General features: G+C 40.9%; 2 protein-coding genes across 7 annotated transcripts in view; one reads left to right on the top strand and one right to left on the bottom strand.

The window, feature by feature from the left end:
- si:ch211-223a10.1 (putative ZDHHC-type palmitoyltransferase 6) lies at positions 1–6276 on the bottom strand. 2 transcript variants are annotated; one of them, XM_031304413.2, is made up of 10 exons: positions 5941–6276; positions 5223–5358; positions 4966–5076; positions 4706–4838; positions 4381–4559; positions 4158–4231; positions 3820–3982; positions 3635–3717; positions 1392–1582; positions 1–980 (listed from the first exon to the last, which is right to left on the bottom strand). In XM_031304413.2, the coding sequence occupies exons 1-10, from the start codon at positions 6059–6061 to the stop codon at positions 495–497; spliced, it is 1677 nt and encodes a 558-aa protein (XP_031160273.1). In that variant the 5' UTR covers positions 6062–6276; the 3' UTR covers positions 1–494. The 2 variants fall into 2 exon arrangements, with proteins under 2 accessions (XP_031160273.1, XP_035847821.1); XM_035991928.1 differs by having other exon boundaries at positions 5223–5645; positions 5941–6030.
- Positions 6277–6970: 694 nt separating this feature from the next.
- Positions 6971–11348, top strand: part of wdfy4 (WDFY family member 4) — a 45049-nt gene continuing 40671 nt past the window's right edge. For 4 of the 5 annotated variants that reach the window (XM_035991925.1, XM_035991926.1, XM_035991927.1 and 1 more), the window contains exons 1-3: positions 8059–8338; positions 9531–9788; positions 10834–10945. In XM_035991925.1, coding sequence (XP_035847818.1) covers positions 8318–8338; positions 9531–9788; positions 10834–10945 — 391 coding nt within the window. In that variant the 5' untranslated portion in view covers positions 8059–8317. Of the gene's footprint in view, positions 7115–8058; positions 8339–9530; positions 9789–10833; positions 10946–11348 lie in introns of those variants that run through there. The other variant, XM_035991924.1, reaches the window with a different exon arrangement.

Here is an 11348-nt window from a genome sequence, read left to right as displayed (position 1 = left end):
TGATGCTTTACACCATGACGCACTTTATTCCAAACAACAATAACAATGGTGTTAAAAAAAATGCTGATTTGGGATATAAAACAGGTGTAAATGTGAGCATTCATTCAGAGGCGTTACCTGCTAAAACACAGCTTTGGAAATATCCAGTACTTTACACAGAACAATGTGAACCAATACATTATTTAGAACACTGTTATCTTAAAAGGGTTTCGTGACATTTCTAAAAACTAGTTGAACATCTAAACTCTTAGTGGTAGTTATCCTGCTAGCCACTTTATGGACAAATCTGCTGACAAATCTACTCTATATTAAAATAGAATATTGAGAGATAACCAAATTTCACATTCAAGTACAACACGTTATATGGCATTGGAGAATTATTGAATCTAAAGAGGACATTATCACAAGGTTGAGTGCACACCAAAGACTCCGTAAACTGAGAAGTAAGTGAGCGATGAAACAATTTCAGCTGGATACAAGACAAACTGGCAGTTTTAAATGTCTATGGAAGTCTTGTCCTCTTTTTGTCCGCTGCCCACCCGTCTTCGACCCTCCAGCAGAAACGACAGTACTTTAACCCAGCGCTGTCCTAGTGACCTCTGCCGTGCTTTGCTTTCACACTGTTTGAAGTAGGTGGTCGTTCCCGTGGCAACAGCATCAAACTGCTCGGTCAGTAGCCACGCCTCCCAAAGCAGTGTCAGTGCATTCATAACCATCATAACCACAACCCAGAACTCCTCCCCTAACAATGTGAGCCACAATGACAAGCTGCGATTGCCCGCAGGCATCTTGTCATACAGGTAACTTGTTGCCGTGGCAACAAAAAGAAGGTGGGCAATAACCATGAAGAGGATGAAGAAGATGAAGAGGCGATGGTTACTCCGGCCGACGCAGCGGTTGAGGAAAAGGCAGTGGTGGTCATAGTCTTTAATGCACACATCACACAGCTTGCAGTGTTTAGTGAAGTCGGGCTGAAACAACTGAGGAAAGCAAAGACAGGGTGGGCAGGAGAGAACATACTATTATATTATGTAGCGAAATAACTAGAAAATTGTGCATCTTTAGCTTTACCAGCTACATTTTTCAAAAGGATGCTGCAGGTTTTGTGTTTTATCTCCTACCTTTCAGACATTTACTGCTTTTGATACCTGCTTTTTAATTTCACTATGGGACGAAAATCAACTGGCAGAAACTTAATTACCTTAAATATTTCATCACATTTAATTGTTACATCATTGATTCATTGTGACATCTGAGATTTTTGAGCTTTTCGTAAGGGAAGACCATGTGAAGGAACACACCAAGAGGAGAAGGGCTGTGTGTCAATTTCTAGATCTAGACAGAAACTAGATAGAAATCTCTCTGAACCATGACCAGTGTGAATGTTTTACCTCACAGTACGGACAGAACCTGTGAGGGCTCTGGTTGTTCTCCACCAGGTCAGCGATACAGGAAAACCGAGGATCTGCATCTGCTCTGTCCATTGTCCCAGGGTCCTGAGTCAGAACCTTACAGAACAAACCGATGACTAGGGAGAAGTGGAACATTGCCACCTGGACCAGAACACTGATTGGCCACACACATTCAAAAGGTTAAGGATGAACCATTGTCATTTTAATATACAAAATCCTAGATTACATTTGCCGTACTGTGTATATCTGGGTGAGCAAGACAACTAAGAGAGCACTGGCCAGTTGACAATTTTCACAAGCGAGCTTGTGTAGTGCCCAAAATACAAAGGTATTCTTTGGGGAGCATGAATATGCTTACCAAATGTCACATACCCTTTAAATTTTGATATTATTAAGTACAAGTGGAAAATGTGGCTCAATGGTGGCACTGGAGGAAAGGTCAGACTGGGTAATTTAATGAAAATCCAAATACTTTTTAGACGTTGGTCACACGTTTGGTTGGTCTGAGGGTGGCACTATAATATTTATGAATCATCCTGTCCTGATAATTAAGGACCAACTTTTAAAGTACAGTGAGGAAAATAAGTATTTGAACACCCTGCTATTTTGCAAGTTCTCCCACTTAGAAATCATGGAGGGGTCTGAAATTGTCATCGTAGGTGCATGTCCACTGTGAGAGACATAATCTAAAAAAAAAATAGATACAGCTGCAAATAAGTATTTGAACACCTGTCTATCAGCTAGAATTCTGACCCTCAAAGACCTGTTAGTCTGCCTTTAAAATGTCCACCTCCACTCCATTTATTATCCTAAATTAGATGCACCTGTTTGAGGTCGTTAGCTGCATAAAGACACCTGTCCTCCCCATACAATCAGTAAGAATCCAACTACTAACATGACCAAGACCAAAGAGCTGTCCAAAGACACTAGAGACAAAATTGTACACCTCCACAAGGCTGGAAAGGGCTACGGGGAAATTGCCAAGCAGCTTGGTGAAAAAAGGTCCACTGTTGGAGCAATCATTAGAAAATGGAAGAAGCTAAACATGACTGTCAATCTCCCTCGGACTGGGGCTCCATGCAAGATCTCACCTCGTGGGGTCTCAATGATCCTAAGAAAGGTAAGAAATCAGCCCAGAACTACACGGGAGGAGCTGGTCAATGACCTGAAAAGAGCTGGGACCACCGTTTCCAAGGTTACTGTTGGTAATACACTAAGACGTCATGGTTTGAAATCATGCATGGCACGGAAGGTTCCCCTGCTTAAACCAGCACATGTCAAGGCCCGTCTTAAGTTTGCCAATGACCATTTGGATGATCCAGAGGAGTCATGGGAGAAAGTCATGTGGTCAGATGAGACCAAAATAGAACCTTTTGGTCATAATTCCACAAACCGTGTTTGAATGAAGAAGAATGATGAGCACCATCCCAAGAACACCATCCCTACTGTGAAGCATGGGGGTGGTAGCATCATGCTTTGGGGGTGTTTTTCTGCACATGGGACAGGGCGACTGCACTGTATTAAGGAGAGGTCTTCCAACATGACAATGACCCGAAGCACACAGCCAGGATAACCAAGGAGTGGCTCTGTAAGAAGCATATCAAGGTTCTGGCGTGGCCTAGCCAGTCTCCAGACCTAAACCCAATAGAGAATCTTTGGAGGGAGCTCAAACTCCGTGTTTCTCAGCGACAGCCCAGAAACCTGACTGATCTAGAGAAGATCTGTGTGGAGGAGTGGGCCAAAATCCCTCCTGCAGTGTGTGCAAACCTGGTGAAAAACTACAGGAAACGTTTGACCTCTGTAATTGCGAACAAAGGCTATTGTACCAAATATTATCATTGATTTTCTCAGGTGTTCAAATACTTATTTGCAGCTGTATCATACAAATAAATAGTTAAAAAATCATACATTGTGATTTCTGGATTTTTTTTTTAGATCATGTCTCTCACAGTGGACATGCCCTACGATGACAATTTCAGACCCTCCATGATTTCTAAGTGGGAGAACTTGCAAAATAGCAGGGTTCAAATACTTATTTTCCTCACTGCAATTTGGCTTTTTCTTGAGATATGACTCTCTGAACCAAAGTGTTGGACAGACCAACAGACCAACCAACACTGAGAGCATTATGTCATACTGCTAGCACAAAAGTAAGAGACAGATGACACATACAAATATGCATGGGCATGAGACTTAACGTGTGCTATATTTGTTAAGGATATTAGGCATTATCTTTCCATAGAAGCAGAGCAGGGAATGAAACAAGCCAGCTATGAGGGTTCCCAAGTAGATTGGGTTGGGTAACCTGGAAGGAAGACAGATGCTGTCTCAACAGCGATATAACAAACAGTGAAATATGTTGACTTACTGATAAACATTTCACATGTACAACATTTTTTTGTCAAACCTTTGGTATGTGGTCATGCGGTGGTACTGTGTGAAGATGTTTCTGGCCAGCCAGGGGAAGAGCAAACTGCAGCTTAACCCCCCATAGCCTCCCAACATGGCTGCTATCAGCAGGATGGCAGCTCCACTCAGGGTTGGAAAAAACAGTGTCCAGTAATACAAAACTGGTGAGAAAAGACACATGATACAAACATACAATGATGTGTGAAAAACTTGACACATGAATGCACACACAGCACTTTAAATGTTACCGTGCCATTATTATCATCACCATTGTCATCATCACAACCCTTGTTTTTATCTCTAAAGAAATTAACAAAACCACAGAGTAATATTCACCATGAGACTCTCTGGGCTTGTGGTGTATTGGCTCATTAATGTACCGACTCAGTAGCTTGGTGAGTTGCTGATGTCTAGAGAAAAATACACAGTATAGCAATCTATTAATCAGCATCAGAATCCCAAGAGAAATCAGTCAACATACTGGATATCTAAAGGTAGTGAGATGTGTTATTATCCTAAGTCAGTGATTTCCACAGATTTCTTAAAACAGCAGATTCACCTAAATGTTTTCCCCTGTTTGCAGAGGTCCAGTGGTGTGAGGCCGCTGTGGTTCTTCTGATAGAGCATCCCGCACCCTGTTCTCTGCAGCAGTGTCCAGCACACCTCCACTGCACCCCTCTCTGCTGCAACATGAAGCGCTGTCGCTCCCTGCTGGTCAACTGCATCCACAGCACATCTCTGAAACACAAACAGAGGGTTGAGGTGCACAGCTGCTGCTAAAAGATAGTCACATCTGCACTGGGCCCAGTTGAAGCCAAAGTTTAGTCATACTGTTGGTCAACTGGAGCGTGTCAGTGAGTGAGAGATTAGAGACTATCTCATACCTGGTCTCTGAGCAAATACCGGACCACTTCTGTGTTGCCTGTGGATGCCGCCAGGTGAAGGGGTGTCACCTGGTGCATGTCTGTGTCTGAGAAACGGAACATTCCTGTCTCCCACAAATAGTGCACTGTAACACTGGGAAAGATAGCTAACAGTTAGTGCATGCAATATATATATATATATATAAACTGTATATGTGTGTGTGACTGTGTAGCCAAACAAATACAAGACAAGTTTGTGATGTGTTGTTTCCTCTACTCACATGCTGCCCCCTGTGACTGCATGATGCAGTGACGTTTTTCGCTGCAGGTCTATGAGGCGCAAATCAGCTCCATACCGCATCATTTGGTACATGATAAAGATGTTCCCTTGCCTGATCGGAGTCAAAAGCACAAACTGTTATGACACAGGATCAAGAACAGAACAAAATGCATGATGCTCAGATCATGACATTGTCACCTCAAGAATCCAGGCATGTTTGTTTAACACCAGAGACCTAAATGTGCAACTACTGCTCACCTGCAGGCAAAATGAAAGGCTGTCTGTCCTGCATCACATGTCATATTAGGGTCAGCTCCATTACTAAGGAAAAGGTCAACCATGGAGCGGTTGCCATGGAGGGCAGCGTAGTGGAGCGGGGTAAAACCACCCCAGCCTGGATGAAGACAAACAAATGCACATCACAATCCCATCTGCAGTCTCTGTGACTGTAACAATATAGCCTGACATAAATGCACGGTCTGTCAGCCTGTTGATCGCTGGATTCAGGTGTAGGATTCCCTTTGGCACAATGTGACTTTGTGCCGTGTTGTCAGAGGAACTGTGCATCTATTTCTGTGCCAGACCATCTCACAGAGGAGCTGCAGCAGTGTAAGTTTCCCCTTGGCATTGTGACAAAATCACATCAGGAGACACTGGAGCACGATAAACGTTAAAGTGGTCCTTTGAAAATAACATTGTACTTGCTCAATGCTATAATAATTGCACACAGGCTAATTTATACAGATTTTTAAAAGACAAAATTATAAATGACACATGACATAGGTATAACAGGTTTGTTCTTTTGGAAAACAATGTCCATCAGTCTTTTTAATAAGCAAATCTGGAAATACCATCACTGACAGGTAAAGGCGAACTGTATGCTGACAGGTAGGACAGTAGGAAGTGGTCTGTAGTTTCACAAATATTCAGCGAATTGTCCACATCAAGATTTTTATTGTATATTATTCCACCTTACCTTTTTGTTTGAGAAGCGTTCGGTCATTTTGAACGAACTGTATACACAGTTCAATATCTCCTCTTTGTATACAGTCAAATATGTCTCCACCGCTAACGGAGCACACAGGCATCGGATGCATTATGATCGGTGCACAGAAGCGGCCTGCTACATCCACCGACAGCAACTGCAACAGAAAAACAACAAAAACCAATTCCTCGGACGAGGCGCTACAACATCATAATGTAAAGTGAGAAGAGAGATTATCTTTCGCTGCAAAGTAACGGGGATCCTATATTGTGCTAAACTGATTGAGGCTGACCAGACCACGCCCTGGACACCTCGTTGGTTGCTGCAGGTCACGTGATCGGTGATGTCATCTGTGTCTCCAAAACACGTGGTTCTTATATGCATTGCAGTAAATATAATTCAGAGAGGGACGTTAAGAAATATGAGACAGAACAGGAATGGAATTTTAACTTCAGGGAAATCAGAAGGGGGTTGGTAGATTAATGATACAGGCAGGATTTTAAAATAGGATGTGTTTCATTTTTAAATTATTCGTTTTTAATTTCTTTTCTATACACTCCGACACAGTAGGTGGCGGTATGTACCTTAAAGTTGGTTTGCGATCCGCCAATGAACACACAAAGAAGGTAATTAGCATGCTAATTAGCAGTGTGTGTCATGCTCTAATCGAACCCGTGCACCTATGTGCTGAACATGGAGATATTGGTGACAGAAATCTGAAAAAACACTTTATTTGCAGAGATTATACCATTTAGCTCAACATACATAATTGGAATGTAAACTCCTAATATGCAATACATGCAAGTATTATTATTATTATTAGCCTAGGGCTATATTTTATTTATTTCGCCAACGTTTAATTTGATACTGCGACGTACGCTAACCTACTAGAACTAATTAATACAGTGAGTGCGGTTCGTTCTGCAGTGTTCACAGACTGCATGCTCACTGGCTGAAATGAGAGTGCTTGTTTGGCTCGGAGGGTTTTCAGCTTATAAAAGTTAGTTAACAGTGCGGCAACAATGTAACAACTATTGGCCAAAGCACAGTGTATAAGGTACGTTATCTTATGGCGTTTTAACATATCGAGACAACACTGCAGGCCTGCAGATGGAATAAAATGGATTGAAAATTGGGGTATGTACGCACGCGATATATGGAGCTCGTAAGTGCAGTTGTTGGTCATTCCTATGACTGATGGAGCTATATCTAGGCTAATGAGTGAAAACATAGGTTTATAGTAATATTTGTTTTCTTTTTGTAATGCAATGCAGTCTTTTCTTCGTAGATATCTTGACTTATCATACTTGTTGAAGGTGTAATTAATCACATTGCTTCATTCAATTTCGGAATAAGCCACTGAGTTAGCATCATACATACCATGCCTATACCAGCAGCACAGTTAACCACAGATAACCACTATGGCTGCATTATTGTCATTGGTTACACGTAGTTTTCCTGCTAAAATGGCTTCAGTAAACAAAAGGCCTACACGATTGAGCAGCAGGTTTTCTATTTATTTTGGGGACAGTTTTTTCTCTATTTGGCTGATGTCCGCATTTTGATGTATCATTAAATCCCACAAGATGGCGCTGTTTAGCTAAGTTAGGTTAGCACTGCTTTGATTTTCTGTCACATATTTCTGTCACATATAAACACAGCAGTGCAGTTACACTATAGGCATTCAATCCAAGGGGCCATTATACTGTTCACGTGTGAACCAAATGTAAAACAAAGAAGAAAAAACAACAAATAGTATTCCTACTGAATTGATTAAATCTTTAAATTACAAGATTTAAATTACAAGATTTAACACTAACAAAATCCGTTTGGATGTTTTCTGATGTTGTAAAGGATTGTTTACCTTTTAAAATATACTAAACACAATTTGTTTGTATTTGTTTCTCCTATAAGTCAAAGCTTTCAATCTCTCCAAATAAATCTATTATTACAAGTGGTGTTTGCTGGCTGCTTTTAATCATGGGATCCTGTGCTGTGATTCATATCATACCAGTCTTACATGACATATCTATAAAAAGCAAAGTGACTCTTCTTGAGCCGTGGTGGGAGGGCCCCATCCAACCAGCTAAACAACCCTTTTTCACTTCTGCTTCACTAAGGAAGTAAGAAGGCACATGACCTGGGCCAGCTGATTTGAGTTGCTCTGCTTGTTCAAAGTTCAGTGTGCTTGGTGCAGATTAGTAGGGGCTGTAGTTTTACAGAAGGGTTAGCACAGTAAGCGCTAGTCACATCTCAGCAGGTCTATGCTTGTCTTTCCTTCTAACATGGGAACTGAGACAGACCACTCACTCAGTTGGATTAACGCAACACAGATAACAGCGTCCTCGTAGAGCTGGGAAAATCCCAGATGGCTCTCACACAAGTACAGGTAAGAGGACTTAACCATGAATAATTTTTCTTTCGAAATGCATATTAAAAGGCTGCAGAAGTGTCATTGTAACCTTGATCATGTATTTCACCTTGACATACTTGATTGTATGTAATTATCAATTGGGCTATGTGTTGCTTTTTCATTTCACAAGTTAGCAATGACTTTGGATGCTTCTGTGTCTTCTTGCTATCGGTCTCTCTCACACACTCTGGACAAAGAACATTCTCACATGAGAAAACATCAAAGTATTAATGAATTTCTATGGAATGTGAACTGCCTTTCCCTTTACCATCATAACTGATTTTACTGGCTTTTGGCTTATCAGTTTAACAGTCTGCCTCTACCAATCTCCCTCATTGTTCATTATGAGTGTGTGACTCTAAACAGAAAGTGCCCAAAATAAAATACAGTAACTGCAATGAGGAAACAATGTTCTAGTCAAAGCCTCAGTCATACAGTAACATGTCTGCTTGGGAGGAAGACTTCTTACTCACACTTAGTGTGAGAAGTATAACACTTACTGTATTAGCAGCATCCTGGGTGAAGGTTCAAAGATTAAAATTCAATTGTAGAGTAATTTTATTTCACATGAGCAATAACTGAGCAATAACTTAGCAATATTGGGGGAACCACGGAACACCCTAGGATTTTATCATTGTCACATTCATTTGATTTTGTAAGAACAAAAGGTTACTTGCATATGTGCACCTCACATTACGTTAACTTCTAAGTGACAGGACTGATTAGGTATTCCCAAACTACTGCACAATTACTGTTGATTAGATCTTGCATGGTATAAAAGTAAAGAATACGAAAACATGGTAAAAAAACATCTGCCGTAAAATGTGTCCATTCAGTGGTAAATTTGAAGCTTTTAATATTTACTGGCGTTATGTGCTTCGAATTACTGAAACTTGGGCCTCAATTATACCACACGGATCCCTCACAGAGGTTGATAATCAGTTAATGAAGAAGGCACATGACTGTCAGTGCTATCTGGTGACTTCTCAATGCAGACGGTGGGCAGTGTTGGGTAGGCGATGAGGGCTAAAGGTTTGCTTTGGGACAAATTTATTTGAGGAAGTGAGACAAATATGATTAAAATACATTTAGGATATTATGTAAACTCAGGGTATCTAAGGATTATAAATGAGGATTTCTAACTTTTGGCTCTATTTTTTCCCTCCAGGTCCAGACTGCTAAAGGGGAAAGGATCAATAAGGAAACCGGAGAGCTGAGTGCTTCAGGGGAGTTATCCGTCTCTGTGGAGTTGAAGGTGGAGAAAGTGGAGGGCTCTTGTAGGAACTCTCAACTCCAACAAGTGCTCAAGGAACAACTACAGGAGCTGGGAATTCACAAATGCTCAAGCCCTGACCACAAAACTGACCATGTTCCTTTAGAGCAGAGAGAGGAACATCTAGTCAAAGTCCTGCCTCTCTACATACAGGTATGGACCACTGGGACAATAATGTGTTCCTTTTCATGTCACATTGTTCTTTTAGAGTTATATTTTGCTATTCATCAACCAACTAATTTAGTTATTTTACTATCAACTGAGGAGTCATGAATCAACCGTGGCAGGAGAATTTAAAGTGGAGCCACAGTTCAAAAGGAATACCCAACCTTGAATAGGTTAAATGGATTCCTCAGGACACTGTGGTTTCCAAAACTGCTCCAGACTGCATGAATGACAACGTGAGGTGGCAGTCAGATGTTTGGCCCTCAGCTGATCCCATGACTGTTTCTTTGAATGGAAGTATATGTGGTCGCTCAGTAAATCTATACAGTTAACTGAACGCTTTAGAGCCATAGCTTCAGGCCTCGCTTTGATTAATTGTTGTGTTCATTGTTGATCAATTTCTCATTCTTCGTGCCTGAATTGAATCACAATTATCAAAAAACCTCCTGACTTTTTTTTACCCCAGGCACACACTCGGTGTAAATTCCATCACTGATCAGTGTGTGTGTAACACCCTTGATCGGGCTTACAGCTGCAGATGTAATCACTCTTTGGTGTTATGTGTAGTTCTGTGTGTGTATGTGTGCTGGTATATACTGTATGTAGAAGCCTCATGACCAGAGATTTGAGCAGAACGTAGGGCCTCACTTAAGAACAGCAAACTCAGTGAAATGTGATATCCTCTTATGAAACTGAAGAGCATATATTATGTTTTGGCTTTTATTATTTATAGTGTAGTGCATTACCCAAAGCAGCTGGTATTCAACTATAGTGTAGTTACTTTGTTTTACTGCATCTTGTATCTTATAATGCAGCAAATGTGGCAAAGTACAACCCAATGAGTACAACATGTCATTTTGTGCTACTAATTTACGCTAAAAAAGTTTAAAATGTATATTACAGACACATTTAGATACAATTTTCACCCAAAAATGCAATTTCATCTCATGTTTCATTTTGTCAGTATATCACAGGTGTTTTTTGCTCTCCACCAGTATCTTTGTATAATAGACTCTCTCATCTCTGATCCCAGGTCTGTGAGGATGGAGGCAGACTTGAAGGTTTGAACATAAAGGGGCTTGCAGCTCTCATTGCTGATGCTGTCATCCATAACATCCACACCAGATTGGCAGAAAAACCTGCAGGTACTAACAACTGCTCATATCATAGCAAATACAACCGTTTTTTTCCAGGTAGAGGGACTTTCTACCTCCTCTGGCTACTTCTGCATTTTCAGTGTGCTGCTGTTCTTTTCCAGTAGTTGTTTTCTCACATTGTAAATGTCACTCATGTCAGGTTATTGAAAATGGAATGCCAAAGCAGAACATGCATCTGTTCAAAAAAATGTGGAAACAAACAAATATGTAGTTCCTTTCTTGAGGTGTGGATGCTTTCTTTCTTATTACATTGATCTACTGATGTTCTGTCAGATTTCTCTCACCTGTCTTACTCCCTGTCCCCCTGTAGCTGGTTGTTTAATAAGGCGATAGCATGTTGTAGCTATTTAGTACTTGTAAGTGTGACTTTTCTTTCTTAAGTCGAGGCTCA

The sequence above is a fragment of the Sander lucioperca genome, chromosome 15 (assembly GCF_008315115.2).
Source record: "Sander lucioperca isolate FBNREF2018 chromosome 15, SLUC_FBN_1.2, whole genome shotgun sequence".
Lineage (NCBI taxonomy): Eukaryota > Metazoa > Chordata > Actinopteri > Perciformes > Percidae > Sander > Sander lucioperca.
This window is presented reverse-complemented; position numbering and strand designations above follow the sequence as displayed.

Bases quoted from the DNA above. Each gene is read 5' to 3' on its own strand.
- si:ch211-223a10.1 (XM_031304413.2), bottom strand. From the start codon at position 6,061: ATGCATCCGATGCCTGTGTGCTCCGTTAGCGGTGGAGACATATTTGAC. The intron at 3,718-3,819 runs GTTTGACAAAAA...TCTTCCTTCCAG, and splicing joins CGCATGACCACATACCAAAG to GTTACCCAACCCAATCTACT. The intron at 981-1,391 runs GTAAAACATTCA...TGCTTTCCTCAG, and splicing joins GGTTCTGTCCGTACTGTGAG to TTGTTTCAGCCCGACTTCAC.